The sequence below is a fragment of the Anabrus simplex genome, chromosome 2 (genome assembly GCF_040414725.1).
Source record: "Anabrus simplex isolate iqAnaSimp1 chromosome 2, ASM4041472v1, whole genome shotgun sequence".
NCBI lineage: Eukaryota > Metazoa > Arthropoda > Insecta > Orthoptera > Tettigoniidae > Anabrus > Anabrus simplex.
In genome coordinates, this window is record NC_090266.1 from 3,936,573 (window position 1) to 3,957,443 (window position 20,871).

At 39.6% G+C, this 20,871-nt stretch overlaps 1 protein-coding gene across 1 annotated transcript in view; it reads left to right on the forward strand.

Moving 5' to 3' along the window:
* LOC136863901 (dynein beta chain, ciliary-like) overlaps positions 1 to 20,871 on the forward strand; it is a 5,220,903-nt gene that overhangs the window by 1,684,530 nt on the left and 3,515,502 nt on the right. The window contains exons 31-32 of the mRNA XM_068226514.1: positions 9,265 to 9,491; positions 9,623 to 9,767. Of these exons, the coding sequence (XP_068082615.1) occupies positions 9,265 to 9,491; positions 9,623 to 9,767 (372 nt within the window). The remainder of the gene's footprint in view (positions 1 to 9,264; positions 9,492 to 9,622; positions 9,768 to 20,871) is intronic.

The following is a 20,871-nucleotide window of genomic DNA, read 5'->3' on the forward strand; positions in this document are numbered from 1 at the left end:
AGTGGTTCACAGTTTAGAAATGGACTTGACTGAATTTCAAGAAAAAAGTAGGTACATGGCTGAACAAATTCGTACAACGGTGTAGCATTGATGAAAATCGAGGTTGATGGTGAATACTCTCTCCAGAAGCCGGAGAACTTAATATTTGACCAGTGGAACAGCCTGCCACAAATGATGTTTTCGGCCATGAAGAAACTTGCTACAGTGCTACTTACTTTGTTTGCGAGCAGCTGATTTCTACAATGAACGTTGTGAAGTCAACAGTTAGAAACCGTCTTGGTTCAGATCTAATAGTTTCTCGTGTGTTATTGAAGACAAAAAGTTATAAACCTAACATAAATGACATGGCTACTAAGTATATTTGCGGTATTCGCGAAATATGACCATGAAACATGCAATGAAATGCATTATTTTTACAATGTTTATATGTATAAGTAATAACGTATTACGAAACACAATTTTGAATTACGGATGAAAGTCGGTGTAGGTGGTGGTGGTGGTTGGGGGGGGGGGTGTATGGTAGCAATTACAAACGAAAAAAACAAGTGGCACAGTAGACAGTTGAGAATAATAAGCCAGACTTAAAATGGCACACTAGTTGGAAAAGGTTCGCCATCCCTGGCCTAGGGCGTGCAGCTGTAAAGCATCAATTTCGCACTGCGTTAGCCAGCGGAAACCACTCACCGGTAGATGCTGACTCATCGCCCACCCATATTGATTATAAGCATCGAGATAAACAATATACTGAGATTCCTGACTAGAATCGAAACTCGGCATGTACTTATTTGTATTTGCTTTAGAATACCGCCCACTGCACTGACTTAGACCGCCTCGAATAGATGATTTTATAAAGTGCACCATATCAATATCAGTTAGCAGTTCCAAATTCACCTGCGTGTGTTTTAACATCGCATCCGAACTTAACCCAGGCGCAGTAAAATACTGACATGGGTCAAGGCTGTAGGTTTTCTTGCAAACACAGCGAAAATTTTCAAAAACATCAGCTAACAAAAGTACATTAGTCTTTAAATATAAATCGGAGTATTCACCCAGCGTTTGAATGTGGAACTGCTCCCAGATATGTTGTGCATGTAAATAGTCATCATCACTAATATCTGCTGAATTCAGCGAGCTGTAAAAGGATTGTTTCGATGGTAAAGCACGTTCTTCGAGGCGTTCTGAGCAGTCAAGATATTCATAACAAAAAACACCCTTACGCTGAAGTAAATTAAACTGCGCTTCTTCAGGAAAAACGCGTCGAATTTCCGTAAATTGTTCTGGCTGTAAATGACTAGAAAGTTTATCGAGGCTACTCGCCATAAAGCGAAACGAGTCAACGAATCTCAGTTTTATAGAATGCTCCTCATCTACTTTTACAGACTTTGCAAACGCAATGTACCGCTCTTTATTCTGAGGGATTATATCTCCTTTTTCATCTGTAGCTCCAAATTGTGAAATGATGAAATGTGAGTCGTGCCCAGATAAGTTATGAAAAATTACAGGGATAAATTTAGGAACTCTGTACTTAAGATTACAGCTATAATGAGCGGCACATCTGTAGAAACCAGTTAAATGATCATGATCAAAAACTTTAGGGTCATTTTCGGAAAATTCCCTATCACAAATACTACACTTTGTAGCACGTTCATGATCATTTAACTGAATTTCGGTGAGTGGCTTCATAGGAATATTACTATTTAGAATACCACCAAGACGAACTGCATCACTTTCAAGTCTTTCTAAAAATACTTTAGCAGCGTCAGGTCCTCGATACAGCTCTAACTTGTTAAGCGTACTATCATAACTACACTTGATGTAATACGCGAAGCTATACGGGACATGCATGTGCGTAGTATTAGTGAAAGAGTTGTCAGGATTAGGTAAGCATGTGTTGCATGGCGTGAGGATGGCTTCAAAGTCTGCATAAATCACGAAAGGTACCCACATCTGCTTGTGAAAATTTGTAAATTTTGAAACATCATTGCCTGTAGTAGGTATCTCTGTACGTACATGATCGCAGTCATTCTCGGTATGCTTCGTTAACTGATCTTCAGTTCTAAAATACTGCAAGCATCCATCGCATAGCCACTTTTTGTTACACCTGTTTGACAACTGACTACCAACAAGTCTACTCAGATTTTTAATCCAGCAAAAGTGGTTATTCTCACTGTTTTCGATATAGAGTAAGTTAACATGAGTACTCTTCTTATAACATGTATAATAGAGAGGGCCTACTACAGACTTTTTCTCTACACTATACACATTAATGTTAATGTTATTTAGTTCTTCAAAGCGCTAAATATCTTTTAATTGCACAGGAAATTCTATACTATCGAAGTTTAGCTGCGTTAAATAGTGTGGATACGACGATGTTCTATTCGCTATATTCGATTTAGCAGGATTTAAAGCCGACATCACCGCCCATGCAAAACATGCTTCGTCATTGTTTTGGATGTTTACAACAGCTTTTCTTTGCTGAATCCATGTCGGCAGCTCGATGTGCGAAGATCCTCGCATACGATTGTACTTATTGATGTTAACTTCTAGATACATTATTTCAACTAAAGCCCACCCTGATTCCTTTTCCTGAAATTCCTCGCTCTTAGTTGTAATAATGTTAGAGACATCCCTAAGTACATCACCAAAATTAGTCGACTCACTTATGACAAAATTCTTCGTATTAAATGATTTAATGTCCGTTATTTCGGATTCATCCGTGCTTTTGATGTACAAGGCGAAAAGTTCAAAATTAACTTTAAATAAATTATGATTGGACAAAGATTTAGTAAGAAGCTGTTGTACATCCGGTTGAACACAATTTAAAATGTTTGAAGTGCTCTGAAGCTTTTGACTGGGGCGAATTCTGTAACTAGAAATCCTACTTTTAAGTGCTGTATTAATTTCCTCGATGTTTGCGTTACTACCTCTTCTACACGCATTATTTTTATGCGCATTACTCCGTAAGTGCCCCTGAAAATGTGAAGATGGTACATCAGTGTTACAGTGCTCGCAGTGAATAGTTTGATGTTCATGATTTTTTCTAGGTTTTTTACTACTAGTACTTTCTACAGCTACATCCGTTTTTTACGCTTTTCTCCTATTGCCTGAGGGCAAGTAGATACCTGATGCGCTTCTGCTAAGTGAGCCTCGTACCGCTCTACGTTAGCGAAATACACACTACAAACTTTATATAAAGCAGATGTTATGCTAGGGTGTTTTGATTTCATATGGCGCATGAAGTTATCTCGCCTTGTAAACGTTACATTGCATTCCTCACAGCAGGGCAACATCTGAAAGGAGAGCAACCAATAGAGATTAGGCGAAAGTTGCTATGTTCGAAAGAAACCAAGTTTCAACCTATAGAAGTCAGACATTGTTGAAAGTTTGGAATTATAAGATTAACCTCGTCTACAGCATGAGGATTGAAGAGAACAACTATTTATCAATAGACTAAAGTTACGATGTTCGGAAGAAACCAAGTTTGAACCTGCACAGGTCGGACATGGCAGTGAGTTTGAAATTAAAAGATTAACCTCTTCTACAGCATGAGGATTGAAGAGAACAAATATTTATCAATAGTCTAAAGTTACGATGATCGGAAGAAACCAAGTTTGAACCTGTACAGGTCGGACATGGCTGTGAGCTTGAAATTATAAGATTAACCTCGTCTATAGCATGAGGATTGAAGAGAACAACTATTTATCAATAGTCTAAAGTTACGATGTTCTGAAGAAACCAAGTTTCAACGTATAGACGTCGGACATTGTTGTGAGATTGAAATTATAAGATTAACCTCTTCTACAGCATGAAAGATTGAAGAGAACAACTATTTATCAATAGAAATTAGCTAAATGTCACGATGTTCGGAAGAAACCCAGTTTCAACATATAGAAGTCGGACATGGTTGTAAGTTTGAAATTATAAGATTAACCTCTACCATGTCTACACCTTCTAATCCTAGAGTGCTAAAAAACCAAAGCGCGAATCAGCTAGCCTAGAGTTGCGATGTTTAGAAGCAACCAAGTTTTAACCTATAGAGGACGGACATAGTTGTGAGTTTCCTCTCCTACAGCATGCGGAATGAAGAGAACAGCTATTCATCAATAGAAATTAGCTAAATGTTATGATGTTCGGAAGAAACCCAGTTTCAACCTATAGACGTCGGACATGGTTGTAAGTTTGAAATTATAAGATTAACCTCTACCATGTCTACACCTTCTAATCCTAGAGTGCTAAAAAACCAAAGCGCGAGTCGGCTAGCCTAGAGATGCGATGTTTAGAAGAAACCAAGTTTTAACCTATAGAGGACGGACATAGATGTGAGTTTCCTCTCCTACAGCATGCGGATTGAAGAGAACAACTATTCATCAATAGAAATTAGCTAAATGTTACGATGTTCGGAAGAAACCCAGTTTCAACCTATAGAAGTCGGACATGGTTGTAAGTTTGAAATTATAAGATTGACCTCTTCTATAGCATGAGGATTGAAGAGAACAACTATTTATCAATAGACTAAAGTTGCAATGTTCGGAAGAAACCAAGTTTCAACCTACTGAGGTCGGACATTGTCGTGAGTTTTTCTAAGCTAAGTCTACATCCACAGTACCCCCTACCTGTTAGCCACAACACGAAACGCTGAGGTACCGAAATATGCAAGTTCTACAAGCAGACGTATTTGTACTATGATTAAACGGGAAGGTTTGAGCTCAGCTCGAGAATCTGCTAATAATTTTAATGCGAACTGTACACGTGCAGCGGACTTCGTACTCTGCTGAGGCAAACGCATTCCACGTAGGAGCTGGCTAGCCGGATGCAGCTTGCACGGGCGCGTGTGTGTAGGCATGCTTCAACAACACATCCCAGATATTTTTTCTCGTTCTAGAGTCTGCTTATTCTAAATCCGGTGCTAGTACATAGCTACTCGTAAGTCATAACACCTGAAATGCACTAGGAAGCAGCTAGCCGCTGCTCTCCTCCTGTTTTTACATGAGATTTTAAATTGTAAGAACCTATTTTACGGCCAGATGCCCTTCCTGACGCAAGAATCTGTTTTACGGCCGGTTGCCCTTCCTGACGCTGAAAGATCAGGATTTAACCAGTTACCATTCCTGATGTAACAAGACTAGGATTAATTTTTTTTAGACTGCACTTGGCTAGAAATAGCCACACGAAATTATTATATAGAAAGACAATTACCGGCTCCTACAGTTTGGTTTAGTGTGCTTGCCTCTCACCCGGCAGTCTCGGGTTCGATTCTCTTGGGATTAAAAATATGTTTTACAGACGAGTACCCCCTCCTGACGCAAGAGTTTAAATCGCAAGAATCTGTTTCACGGCCGACTGCCCTTCCTGACGCTGAAAGACCAGGATTTAGCCAGTTACCCTTCCTGATGCAACAAGACTAGGATTTATTTTTAGACTGTACTTGACTAGAAATAGCCACGCGAAATTATTATATAGAAAGAGAAATGCCGGCTCCTACGGTTTGGTTTAGTGTGCTTGCCTCTCACCCAGCAGTCTCGGGTTCGATTCTCTCAGAACGAAGGTGCACCCCAAACACATCATTCAATGTTATGATCATATGTCGTATCGATTATATTCTTAATCATTTATTTTGTAATATATACTACAAGTATTCGATAAAGCTATGCCTTAACAGAGCAGGGAAAAGGAGGTTATAACAATCGCTATCTTACGCAAGCCGTTCAGAACCGTAGTCCTGTTTTCTTTTAGAACAAAGGTATTCCTTGACATGTTCTTTTTAAATTGTCCGCCACAACGAAGAGAACGTCACGGTGCTCTCAGATTGTGGATGTAGAATTTGCCGGCACCACATGTCAAAGAATAAAGATGCCAACACAAAGATGGCAGCACGGTGCTCTGTTCATTAAAGATGGCGGATGACAGCTAACGAAATTGCCCCGCATGAGGGCAGCACGGTACTCTGTTCATTAAAGATGGCGGATGACAGCTAACGAAATTGCCCGCATGATAGTAGCATAGTGCTCTGTTGGTTAAAGATGGCCGGTGACAGCTCTCAAAAAAGTATGTGGGCTTGTTTCCAAACAAGAGCATGTGGAATTTGCCGCCACCACAAAGAGGGCAGCACTGTACTCTGTTCATTAAATATGGCGGATGATGGCTGTCAAAAAAAGCGCGTGGGTTTGTTTCCAAACAAGAGCATGTACAATATGTCAAAAAGTACGTGGCTGTCAAAAAGCACGTGGCTTTGTTTATTTAGCGCTTGTGAGGTTAAGTTGGTACTACTGAGGTTTAGGCCCGTCAAGATGGCAGCAGTGAGGTCAGCGATGCGTTGTTGTCTGTCAAAAAGCACGTGGCTGTCAAAAAAACAAGTGGATTTGTTTACCTCGCGCTAGTTAGGTTGTTGAGTTGGTAGCACTAAGGTTTAGGCCCGCCAAGATGGCAGCACTGCCGATGACAGGTGACGAATTTGCAGCTACTGCGATAAAGAGGACAGCACGGTGCTCTGTAGTTTAAAGATGGCGGATGACAGCTGTCAAAAAAGCACGTGGATTTGTTTATCTCACGCTAGTTAGGTTAAGTTGGTACTACTGAGGTTTAGGCCTGTCAAGATGGCAGTACTGAGGTTAGCGATACGTTGTTATCGATGATAGCTGTCAAAAAGCACGTGGTTTTGTTTACAAATTCAAATTTCCTGCGGGTGGTGGAGGAAACCTCTGGGGGACCTCTGGCTGTGGTGGTGGTGGAGGAGGCCTCTGGGAGGCCTCTGGGTGTGGTGGTGGTGGAGGAGGCTTTTGGGAGGCCTCTGGCTGCGGTGGTGGTGGAGGAGGCCTCTGGGAGCCGGAGGACGTGGTGGCGGCCGAACCATCCAATTATACTACTGCTGTGAGCAAGCATCCGGGAGATAGTGGGTTCGAACCCCACTGAGGGCAGCCCTGAAGTTGATTTTCCTTGGTTTCACATTTTCTCACCAGGCAAATGCTGGGGCTGTACCTTAATTAAGGCCACGGCCGCTTTCTTCCCATGCATCGGCTTTTCCTCTCCCATCGTCGCCATAAGACCTGTCTATGCCGGTGCGACGTAAAGCAAATAACAAAAACAAAATCATCGCAAGTTCACCCTCTGATAACGGCGGTCTCGGAGGCATCTTGAAGTGTTATGGTCAACACGCAGAACATAGGAAAACTGAAAATTACTTCCGGACAAACCAAGGTCACGGGCATCCTAGTGAGAACTGCCAGGGGCGAGTGTACTGTGTTCGTTGCGTGCGTGATTACTACTGAACGCGGCAACACTGCGCCCAATTTCACCACCCGGTCTGCTGTTAATCGCACGGTCCGGCGTGGACAAAACCTCTTTTCAATATTACTCTTCATAAATTAGGTACCACACTGTACGGTTACAGTTGTTGTAGTTTCTGATAACCATGACTGCGTGCTTCAAAATAAGCCCAAGTTTGCTGCTGTACGTTTATCCTGGGCTGAGAAAGAGTTGCTTTAGAAAAATGATAAGAACTTTTTTCAAGGTCGTTGAAAAAAATTGTGACTTGAGTATTACACTACAAATACATGTGGTTATAACATATAAAAATTTCATTAGAATCAGACAAGTCGTTTTCCTTGTATATATTCCTAAGTGAGCGCTTCGTAGAGAACAACCCAAAAACTCGGGCAATATTTACTACAACAACAAATAAAAAATATTTAATGAACGTCGAAAACAATGCATCTTATATATGCTAATGTAGAATTAAACATGGAAAATATTGGTATAACTCGAATGTCAATAGGCCCATTGGTTCGTTTGTAATTAAAGCCTAAACTCGAGTGTCCATAATAAAAAATCCGACAGTAGTCTCTTTATTTCTCTATTATAATAAGGTGGGTCTTTACCATTCCTTACCACCCTTAATGGTACAAACCTGTTTTCGCATTCCTCAACAACTTCTTTAAACCCATCCCAGAGTCTGTTATTTACCGTTTTCCACCGATCATAATTACCTTTTAGAAACTGCCTCGTGCCTGCTTTATCAGCCATATGGTACTGCCTAACAGTCCTAGTTTTAAGACCTTCCTTTCTATCACATTTATTTTTAACTACCACAAAAACAGCTTCATGATCACTAATACCATCTATTACTTCAGTTTCCCTATAGAGCTCATCTGGTTTTATCAGCACGACATCCATGATATTTTTCCCTCTGGTTGGTTCCATCACTTTTTGAATCAGCTGTCCTTCCCATATTAACTTATTTGCCATTTGTCGGTCATGCTTCCTGTCGTTCGCATTTCCTTCCCAATTGACATCTGGCAAATTCAGATCTCCCGCTACAATCACATTTCTTTCCATGTCGTTTCCCACATAGCTGACTATCCTATCAAATAATTCCGAATCCGCGTCAGTGCTACCCTTTCCCGATCTGTACACTCCAAATATATCAAGTTGCCTATTATCTTTAGAAATGAGCCTTACACCTAGAATTTCATGTGTCTCATCTTTAACTTTTTCGTAGCTTACAAATTCTTCTTTCACCAGAATGAACACTCCCCCTCCCACCCTTCCTATCCTATCTCTACGATACACACTCCAGTGCCTTGAGAAAATTTCTGCATCCATTATATCATTTCTCAGCCATGTTTCAACTCCTATTACAATATCTGGTAAATATATATCTATTAAATTAGGTACTTACAGTAATTCTATTCCTTTCCTTACAATACTTCTACAGTTCAACACTCACAAGTTTTGTCATCCCTTCTTGATTTCCAGTTCCCTGTTCCCTTATCACCGCTCCCTAGGCCATCCCGTTTCCCTGAATGTAACTCCCTATTACCCTTCCAAACAAATTTCCTAACTTATACGTACCACTGCGGTTTAAATGAAGGCCATCTGAGTGCAGATCCCTATCTCCTACCCACCCATTAGGATCTAGAAATTTCACTCTCAGTTTCCCACATACTCACTCCATAGTCTCATTTAAATCCCCAATCACCCTCCAGTCAGTAACCCTTCTACACCGTATTCCACTAATAACAATCTCCGCTTTCTTAAACTTCACCCGTGATGCATTTACCGGATCCCACACATCTCCAACTATGTTGGTACTTATATCAGCTTGCCTTACGTTGTTGGTACCAACGTGAAACACTACCACCTTCTCCTTCCCCTCCTCCCTCACCAACTTGATTGTAAAAAAGGCAGTACTGTACAGTAATTTTATGGGCTTAAGTATTAGCATATTACAGTTCATCTCCAATAACTAATTCATGTCTTTAATTCTAGGTTATGGTGAAGGAAATTGCTAAGACTCCTAATGTCGTGGAAGCCACAAATGATATAGCACTTAGCCAGCAACTTGAAAAGATTCACAAGGAACTGAATTTGTGCGAAAAGGCTTTAGCAGAATACCTGGAAACAAAGCGACTGTCATTTCCACGGTTTTACTTTGTTGCGTCTACAGACCTTATGGATATTTTATCTAATGGGAATTCCCCACCCAAAGTCGCAAGGTACGGTGCAGTCCGAATTTTCAGCTTTACTTTCACAGTTTAAGAATGTATAATTGTTTGACTTAATACTATGTCTAAAGAAATGTATTGACTGTAGAGTGATTGTTTATTTTCTCGGTCCCATTTATTAGGCATTTGACAAAATTATTTGATTCAATGGCCCAAATGAAACTCCGTCGTGGTTTCGAAGGAAACGAATCTACGCGGGCTATGGGTATGTACGCTAAAGACGGAGAGTATGTGGAATTCAATGAGGATTGCGAATGCAGTGGTCCGGTAAGTACATATTTATCACGTAGTATAGTATTTCTTGTGTAACTCAGAGTAAATTTAATTTCATTTATATCCTTGAGTGTGCGCACGTATTGTAGTTGCTGGGCCCATAATCCAGAGACCGTTGTATCTAAACCACGCTCTGCAAGCAGTTGTACCATATAGAGATTTTTCTGCTATCATTTGGCACACTAAGGGTAGGTTGATTCAGGGTAAATATATTGAAAGTGTTACCTTAAATACAGGGTAGGTCACACACACACACACAAACACACGCAGAGGAGCGGTAAATATGCTTGAAGGGGGACGAACGTACTAGATATGACGGTGATGACGTCATCGAAAGTTTGGTGAGGCGATCATCCGACGGTAAAGATGCTGTAGCCGTCGAGTTTAGAGGCAAATCCACGGAAGAAAACAGACATGACCAAAATTAGGCATTGGTGAGTTCATTGTCAATCAATCAATCAATCAATCAATCAATCAATCAATCAATCAATCAATCAATCAATCAATCAATCAATCAATCAATCAATCAATCAATCAATCAATCAATCAATCAATCAATCAATGATCTGCATTTAGCGCAGTAGCACAGGTGACAGAACCCCTATCTTTTGTTTTCTTAATTCTACTGAAATTATTGCAAAGAATATGAAAATTTATTGAACATCTCCCTTGGTAAATTATTCCAATCTCTAACTCCCCTTCGTATAAAATAATACTTAACCCATTTGTCCTCTTGAATTCCAAATTTATCACCTTGTTGTGACATTTGCTACTTTTAAACACACCACCCAATGGTTGAATGATGATTGCATGGTCGCCATAAGGTGGCAGTACACTATCGTTGCTGGGCAAATTGGAGACCACCCAAACTTATACTGTACGTCTACTAATGTCATTCCACGCCATCTCTCCTCTGACAGTTCGGAACAGACCACTTAGTCAAGCAGCTGGCCTCCTTTCCCCGAATTCTTCCCAGCCCAAACTTTGCAACATTTTTGTAATACGGTAACAGTTATGCTTAGTCGAAGGGAATGTTACAACGATCACAGAAAATAATAAATATAACACAAGGCTAGGGGAGGGGTGGAAGCGTGAACGGAACTGGAGTGTTTATTCGATGGTTGGAACTTAAATAGTGGCAACACAGCTGTGGATACGCTGTGCAACGGAATCTAATATTGTCGCTGATAGCACAAGTTAGTTACACCAGAGCAAATGGACTCCCCCTTCCCACATTACCTTCGTGCGCACAACACATTCAGTCTAGCATAACGTTGTCACTATGTTTTCCAAACAGGAACAACGGAGTTGGTTCAAGATTGAATGTGCCAGAGGTCGTACAGCACGAGAGTTTCATCAAGGTATTCAAAAGGCTTGCGGGCAATCTGCATTGATTTACAGAACAGTAGCACGTTGGATAAAAGCCTCAACGATGGTCGGCAAAGAGTGGTGGTCATTCATCGGGAAGGTCGTCCTACGAGTGGAGAAGAAGTGCATGCCCTTACCTCGTTACTGGACAGTGATCGAAACCAGACGATTCGTGAGCATTCGCTTCAGAACTGTTGCAGAGATTAGACAGGCAGTAGACCACTCCATTCTCACCATCAACAGAACAGGCTCAGCTAAATGTATACTATCACTTCTACATCGCTGGCAACGGGCTATACACAACACCGGTGACTACATTGAAGGGCAGTAAATGTTGCTATCATGTAACCCTTTTGTATCTGCTGTAAATGAATAGTTGCCAATATTTAAGTTCCAACTTTCGTATTCTAAAGGAACTGGCGTGTTTATCGTAGAGATAAAATAGAAATGGTAGGAGGGGCAGTATTCACTCTGGTGAAAGAAGAATATTTGTAAGCTACGAAAAAGTTAAAGATGACAAACATGAAATTCCAGGTGTAAGGCTCGTCTCTATACATATTAGATGCAACTTGATGCCTCTGGAGCGTACAGACCAGAAAAGGGTAGCGCTGAAGCTGATCAAGAATTTTTTTTATAAGATAATCAGATATGTGGGAAAAGACAAGGAAAGGAACGTGATTGTAGCGGGTGATATGAATTTACCAAACATCAATTGGGAAGGTAATGCGAACGACAGGAAGTATGACGAACAAATGGCAAATAAGTTAATATGGGAAGGGCATCTGATTCAAAAAATTATGGACCAACTGGAGGGAAGTATATACTGGATGTGGTGTTGGTGAATCCAGATGAGGTCTGTAGAAAAATCGGAATAGAGATGGCATTAGTGATCACGAAGCTATCTTGTGGTAGTTAAAAATAAATGTGAAAGAAAATAAGGTATTAATATTAGGACTGTTATGCAGTACCATATAACTGATAGAAAAGGCATGAGGGAGTTTAAAAAAATTAAATATGGTCGGTGGAAAACGGTAAATAAAAATGTAAACGGGCACTGGGACGGATATAATGCAATTGTTGACGAAGCTAAAAATGGGTTTTTATCTTTAAAAATGGTAAGGAATGGTAAGGATCCACTACATTACAACAGAGAAATAAAGGGACTAAGAATGAGGTGCAGGTTGGAAAGAAATAGATTTTGAAATGGCTGTGGAAGTAACGACAAATAGAAGGAACTTACTAGGCAATTGAATCTAGCAAAGAAGTCAGCTACGGATAACATGATGGCAAGCATAATTGGATGTCATACAAAATTTAGTGAAAAATAGAAGAGTACGTATAGGTACTTTAAGGCAGAAACGGGTTCCAAGAAGGATATTCCACGAATCATTAATGAACAAGGGGAGTGTGTATGCGAGGATCTGCAAAAGGCAGAAGTATTCAGTCAGCAGTATGTAAAGATTGTTGGTTACAAGGATAACGTCCAGATAGAGGAGATGACTAACACTAAAGAAGTATTAAAATTTACCTTTGACAAAAATGACCATTCAGTAAGACACAAAATTTGAAAACTATAAATGCAGCTGGAATTGATAAAGTTTAGGGGGATACACTAAAGATAATGGGTTGGGATATAGTCCGATATCTGAAGTACGTATTTGATAACTGTTTGCATGAAGTAGCTATAGCAAATGAATGGATAGTTGCTATAATAGCTTCTGTGATTAAAGGAAAGGTTGACAGACATAAAGCTGAAAATTACAGGCCAGTCAGTTTGACATGCATTGCATGTAAGCTTTGGAAAGGCATTCCTTCTCATTATATTAGACATGTTTGCGAAATTAATAACTGGTTTGATAGTTAGCAGTTTGGGTTTAGGAAATGTTATTCACTAAAGCTCAACTTGTAGGATTCCAGCAAGTTATAGCATTTATCCTGGATTCAGGAGGTCAAATGGACTGTATCACGATTGACCTGTTTAAATCATTTGAAAGGGTGAATCAAGGGAGAATACTGGCAATAATTAACGCAGTTGGACTAGATAAGGTATTAGTGGATATGTGCCTACATTTCTAGAAAGTAGATCTCAGAGAATTGGCTTAGGCGAAGCTTTATCTGACCCTGTCTAATTAATAGGGGATTTTTTCTAGGTAGTATTATTGAACCTTTATGTTCCCTTGTGTACATCAGTGATATGTGTAAGGAAGCTGAATCAGAGATAAGGCTTTTTTCAGACGATGTTATTCTCCACAGAGTAATAAATAAGTTACAAGTTTGTGAGCAACTTCAAAATGACCTCGATAATGTTGTGAGATGGACAGTAGGCAATAGTATGATGAGAAGCGATGTTAAAAGTACGGTTGCGAGTTTCACAAATAGGGAAAGTCCTCTCAGTTTTAATTTCTGCATTGAAGGGGCGAAAGTTCCCTTTCGGGATCATTGTATGTACCGAGGTGTTAATATAAGGAAAGAGCTTCTTTGGGTAATCCCATAAATGCGATTGTAAATAAATGGTACAGATCTCTGCACATGGTTATGAGGGTATTTAGGGGTTGTAGTAAGAAGGATGTAAAGGAGAGAGCATATAAGTCCCTTGTAAGACCCCAGCCAGGGTATTGTAAAAGAATATTGGACCTTGATCAGGATTACTTGATTCAAGAACTATAAAAATCCAAAAGAAGCATCTCGATTTCTCCTGTGTAATTTCCGACAAAAGAGTAGGGTTACGAAAATGTTCCTAAGTTTGGTCTAGGAAGACTTGGGAGTAAGGAGACCATCTGCTCAACTAAGTGGTATGTTTCGAGCTGTCACTGGACAAATGGAGTGGAATAACAACAGCAGACAAGTAAGTTTGAGTGGTGTCTTTAAAAGTGGGAAAGATCACAATATGAAGATAAAGTTCGAATTCAAGAGGAGAAATTGTGGCAAATATTATTTTAAACGAAGGGAAGTTAGGCATTGGAATTACTTGTCAAATGAGGTGTTCAATACATTTCCAATTTTTTTGCGATCATTCAAGAAAGGGCTAGTAAAACAACATATACTGTATCTGCCACATGGGCGACTGTACTAAATGCAGGTCCGTACTGACTGATTGACTGAAACGCTACTAATTTGTCGGAAATCACCCAAGAAATAATCGAGGTGCTTTCCTTTGGAATTTCCAGTTCCTGAAGTAAGAAATCCTGGCAAGGGTTCCATACATTGCAATCATTCCGTAGTTGTGGTCTCACCAGAAACTTATATACCATCACGGCTACATCCTTAATATAACCCCTAATTACCTTCCTAACCATGTGGAGAGATCTGTGTCCTTCATTTACAATCCCGTTCATGTAATCAGCTTTATGTGGATCTCTCCTTATAGTAACACCTAGGTACTTACAGTGATTCTCGTAAGAAACATTCACCCCATCAAACCAGTAATTAAACATGAGGGTACTGTTCCTATTAGTGAAACACACAACCTGACATTTAAGCCTGTTTATCATCATACCTTTGCCTGCTGTCCATCCCAATACATTGTCGAGGTCTTTTTGCAGTTGCATACAATCTTGTAAATTATTAATAGCATCATCTGCAAAAAGGCCTATCTTTATTTCCAGTTCTTTTCTCATATCATTTATATCTGTATAATAGTACTAAGGATTTCCCCACTCCATGCGTACAGGATCAGATACAGCTGCACCTACTCTAGTTCTACTTTCTAGAATTATAGCCACCCATTCGGTTACTTTTTTGTCTAGTCCTATTGCACTAATTTTAGCCGGTAGTCTCCCATTACCTACCCGTTCAAAGGTCAACCACGATACAGTCCATTTCATCTTCTGAATCCAAGATACCTGCTATACCTTTCTGGAATCAGCTTCAGTATAATAAACGTTCCTAAACTAGAACTACCTTCTATCGAACCCGTTATTTATTCCTCAAGCATGTGTAAAGAAATAAGTTAGAATATGTTTTAATCTATGGTGCGTACACTGGTCAACTGGTTCCCGTTCCCGTTCACTCTCGTCGTGTAACACTGTTAGATTTTTCAGTTTGCCAGTGGTGGAAATGTAAGGCTCCGGCAGCATTCTTTTCTTCCAGCACCAGAATACACGATCCAATGTGGGTCATCTGCTTCTACCACGATCCACTTCTTCTGACCGGATCTACTGGGGATAGCTCAGCACCCTCGCACTATGGCTACGAGTAGTGAATTAACACCGTGACTATCTTTGCGGCGTTAAACTCGGCTGCTTTTGGTGCTCACAAATTTGCTAAGCATTTGTGCTCATACCCTGTCTAAGTTTGGGTGTGGACATCCTGGCCAAGAGTGCAAGCTCAACCTTTTACTCTTAACCTAACCGGGTGATATGGCCTCTATAATTGTACTACGTAACCTCAAGATTCCACAGTTGATGTTTGAGTTCTCAGAAAATGGTACATTTTTCTTAAGGAACTAATGGGTTGCAGTGAGGATCCAAAAGCAAAATGGCTAAGGGACTAAAGATGCAATGGGCTAAAGGGCAAAAGTGTTAAAGAGCAACTGCTGCTTAAGTCTTAGTGGACACTATAGGACAGAAGGGCTAAAGAGCTTGGCAAGAAAGTGAAAAAGCTAAAGGGCTAAAGGGTGAAATAAGATAAAAGAAATGGCAAATGGCAAGGTGCTAAAAGGCTTATGACCAAGAGCTAAACGGCAAAAGGGTTAAAGCGCTAATACGGAGGGACTAACGGGCTAAAGAGCTAAGATAAAAGTCTAAAGGGCTAAACAGCATTTGCTAGACGGCTAATGAGAGGGAATAAAGGGCAAGAGGTCTAATGAGCAAAGTGTTTAGGGGCTAATGAGCATGGTTTAAAGGGCTAATGGCGAAACTACTATGGGGAAAAGTTGATAAATGGCAACATGGATAAAGGAAAAATTGCAATTAATAGGGGTACGGGGCTAATAGCCTAAAAGGAGAAGGGCGAATGGGCTAGATGGGAAGAATAATTAAACGGATAATGGGCAGGGGCTAAAGTGCAGAAGGTCAAAAGATCCAAAATGCCAAACGGCAAAGAGGTAAAAGGTCTAAGGGAAAATGAGCAGGGACTAAAGGTCTAAAGGCGAAAGTACCAAAGGGCTAATGAGCAGGCCCTAAGGGAAGAAGGGCTAAAGAGCCGAGGCCATAGGTCTAATGGGCTAATAAGAAGGCGCTAAGAGGCTCAATGGCAAAGGGCTAAAGAGCTAATGATTAAAGACCAATGAGCAGTGAGTAATGTGAGGATCACCTGCGTTCACAAACCAACAACTTGCTTACAAAGCAGCATTTATGTGTATTTAATGCATGCAAAGAATGATTATTTTCCAAGCTGAAATTTACGGTAATATATCAAATTTAATCAATACAAAGTATGAACAATTTTACGTTAGAACAAAATAACATTTTTTAAATTTGCCACTAAACCAGACGTGATACGCCAAAACTAATTTTTTCTCGAATTCTGCGTAAAGAAATTCATAAAACCCCCCTATTTTCGTTTTCACCGCAAAAAAGGTTTTTTTTTTCAGGCTTGTGTTATGTGTTGCTGGTTTTAATGCCATTGCGACACATTATAGAAAGCAGTAGTCATCATTATTCTAAATATTGGTAACTGCTTTTTATCTGCAATGGCTTTCGGAAGTGGGATATATTTTCTTCCTGAATTTAATGGATTAAACTTACAGACATTAATCTGATGATGATAAATACTTTGCAGAATATTTTTGCTCGCACCCTCTTCACACTCTTGAAATTTTGCAAGCAAATTGTCTACAATGCTTTAACGAAACCATACTGAAATGTTATCAAAATATAACAGTTTTGTCTTTTTGGATGTTATATAAAAAGTTTCATCATTATCTTTAAAAAGGAATAAATGAACTCACAAATGAGGCATTTAGCTCAAGCGCAGTTACCAAAGAAGATACTTTCTCTTTAAATACATAATAGGATGATAACGAAAACGAATTTGGATCTAAAATATTCAACGAATTTTTTATAATACCACTTATTACACGTGATGAAAAACATGTATTAATAGTTTCCCAATTAGATGCCATGACAGTAAGTAACATTAATAATAAAACATGTAATACGAAGTAAATATAATTACAAAAATTAATGTCAATTAAACATTTTCGAATAATAATAATAATAATAATAATAATAATAATAATAATAATAATAATAATAATAATAATAATAATAATAATAATAATATTTCATAAATTTTAAATATACAACTTACTTTTCAGAAAAACATGTAAAAATCAGGACACGGGATTTTTTATTATAAGAGTAGACAGCAAATAACAATAATCGATTATGATAATTTTCTAAAAAATAAAATAATTTTAAAAAGTTATTTTACTTCCAAATATGTATTATTGTTTTACAAAGCAGACAACTCGTGCTTACCATAGCTGCTTTGATAAAAGTGAGAGACTCGGGGTGAGACCACCTCCACGTTCACACACAGATATTATATTTTTTCACTGATGTTAACGATTAACCAAAATAATAATTATTCAATTTTACTATAAATTAAAAAATGCTCTGATAAACACAGCCGAACAGAGCGAGTGACTGAGCAGTGACTGCACCACTCTACTCTCTTGTTCTCACAAAAGGAAAACAATACGCCATAGACGTCAGACAGGGGTAGCCAGAGAAGTTCAGTTTGCTTTGCAACGACATGAATAATCCATTTATTATTATTATTATTATTATTATTATTATTATTATTATTATATTTATTATTATTATTGTACCGGGCGGTACACCTCCACGCCGCTAATTTAAAATGTGCGCCAATTGAAACTCCTCTGCTGGAGGAAGTCTGAACTTTATCTACGGTATTAATTTTCTACTTTCTCAGAAGATGTCACTACCTGGAAATTTTGGAGTTTTTGAACTGTGTCATTTTCGACGTATTTTTGTTTTGCTTGTAGTAAGAAGTGTGAACTTTCTCTTCTAGAGGACACTACTGAAGATCATCAATAGTGCACCCTAGTGCGGAGTGAAAGAACTGTTTTTTGGAGAAATTTTGAATTCATAAGTTTGTTCTTTGTTAAATTTCTTTCAGTCATTGTTTAAGTTGGCTGTATACCCCTCTCTTTCCCCTTGTTTTGTATTTAGCCAATCCCAAATTTCTTTTATTAATTTCTGACCAATCTGATGTATCTTCCCCCAACTTGAATATGTTGCTGTATCCTACCCAATAAAGTGATTGTGGGCGGGTGTTTTCTTCCCTAAAACGCCTCGAACTTTCCGCGAGAGTATATAAACTGCTGATTTTTGGGTCTCTGCGCCACTTCTGTTCCATCTTTCAGTGTGTAAAGTACATAGCAGGGGGCGGGAAGCGCCTCTTTCTTCGGCAGCGGTCAACAACAAGGTAATGGCCGATTAATAACTTCTTTCTTTACTAGCTCAGCAGTTTAACTCTCGGGGCGGGTCCGAAGTTTTTCCGTAATGTAACCTTCCTTAAAATGTATCTATTCTATCCTTAAACTGCATATCGGGATAGAGAGTGCTTAACCCTCTCGAGCTCCCAATCATGTTGTTTTGAGGTGAACTTATTTTTCTCAACCTATTCTTCGTTAACGTAAAGCAAATTGTTCTTTTCTAAAGTCACCTCTGTAGTATGGGATTAGCCCTTGCATTAGTGGCCTAGAGCCAGATTAGGTTTTAAAAACAAGTGTATTAGGAGTGCAGATCGCCTCCTCTCAAATTGTTATTTTAGAGGTCATGTAATTACCCCTTTTCATTTAATAGACCTCAGTAGGTTGGGTATGTTACCCCTGTGTCTATGTCCTGAGAGGACAAATTGAAGGTGGAGTTTGGTGTGGCCTTTGAGAGGCTTAAAGTTTGAGAGCGTGTGGCTCTTTCTTGAAAATTAAGTGTTGTATGCCTCGAGGAGGCCTTTCTGTCTAATTTGGGGCAAGTGCTCTTGAACATGAATGGGGTTTTCTGCCCCTCTGGTAAAACTTATTTTGGAGTAAAGTTGGGCTAATTGCCCTAGAAGTGTGAAGTCGGGGCGCGAAGCCCAAATCCAGTAAATATTGTAACTACATTTTGTTGACTTGCTACTCTGTACCTGCCGTACTTGTTATTTCTTAATTTTGAAAAGAAAATATAACCTTGTTAAATTTTTAAATTAATTTTACTTTCGTAGCTTGAGACCTGTTCACCACCCCGCACCTTCTTTCACGCATAACTACCACAAAAACTCCGTAACAAGTGGTAGCAGAGCGTGGTTGAATGGGTCTCAATTTAGCCCCTTTTGACGGCTAAACATTGCTTTGATTCAAACTCTTACAATTTTCTCAGTTGCTGGAATTTTCTGATTTTTTCAAAATTGTCCTGTCATCATGCCCGGCCCTCGCGATGTTCTCCATCTTAACTATTTGCGCAAGGAGGAGTTGATCTATGAATTGACTATTAGAAATGTGCAATCTGGAGGCACGGTTGCGGTAGACACAAACAAGCTTAGAGAGTCCCTTGATTTGCCCATTTCCATCCCCACCTTGGGAGAGAAAGAAATTGACGACTCTCTTTCCACGATCGTCGAGAATATTTCTGGGCTAGCATCTGTAGTTAGTTTTTTTGATGAAAATGATCCTTCTCCTAATCAAATTAAGCGTGTGCAAGCCAGGCTGTTTCATTTTTCAAATAGAGTTAACGATCTGTTGTCTCTAAAGTTGAATGACGTTCAGAAGAAGGAAGCTAGTACGCTGCTTGAAAATATTTCTGAATTATCTAGCAAGGTCACTCAATTGTTAACTGGGGAGGTTCCTCCCAAAAGCGATCTACCCACTACAGTGAATGTAGGTAGCGAGGAAGAGCCTCCTAAGGGAGAAGTAAATAGGAAAACCATCGCTGCTCAAACAACCTCTGCCCCATTGGACGAGTCTGAACGCCGTGCATCGTTGAATAATATACGTTCGGAATTAACTTCCTTGCCATTGAAACCTTTACCTACTATGTCACCCGGGTTTAGCAGCTTGCCTCATCCATTGGCAATGTTGCTCAGAAGTATCTCTAAGTTTTCCGTTAATACCACCAGTGACGTAATTTCATTTTTAAGATTTTTAGTTGAATTTCAGGATCATGCCCTTGTGTTTTCTCTTTCTCCATGTCAAATTTTGCAAATCATCTATCCTTATGCAATTGGTATTCTCTCTGACAAAATAGTAAGAGCCATAGCCGAACAGTCATCTATTGAAAATTTTCATGCACACTTGCTTGCAAATTTTATTCCCGCCCGCGCGAGGTCATCTCTGATTCAGAAGTACTATTATCGAGTACAGTGATTGGATGAAAATCTGGCTGATTTCATACAAGACATTAAGTTTTATGCTAGGGTGTTTGCCCTTCATTTTCCTGAAGATCAGATTGTACAGGCTATTGTAGAAGGAATTTCACCAGCCTATAGGTCATATTTGTGTTTCGCGGCGTGCCCGCAAACCTTCTCGGAACTTGAAGCATTGGCCGTTTCAGCGGAAGGGGTTAGATACGCCGATTCCTTGCGTGTCGCGAAAGAACCCCCACCTTCCTTTAGTAATACTCGGCCTCCACCTCGCCGATCAGTCACTCCTCGTAAATGTTACGCTTGCGGGTCGCCTGACCATCTGCGGAACAAGTGTCCATTGATCAAATCTAGTAGGGCAAATAATGGAGCCGGTTCATCACAAGGCTGTTTTAAATGTGGGGCTTTCTCACATATC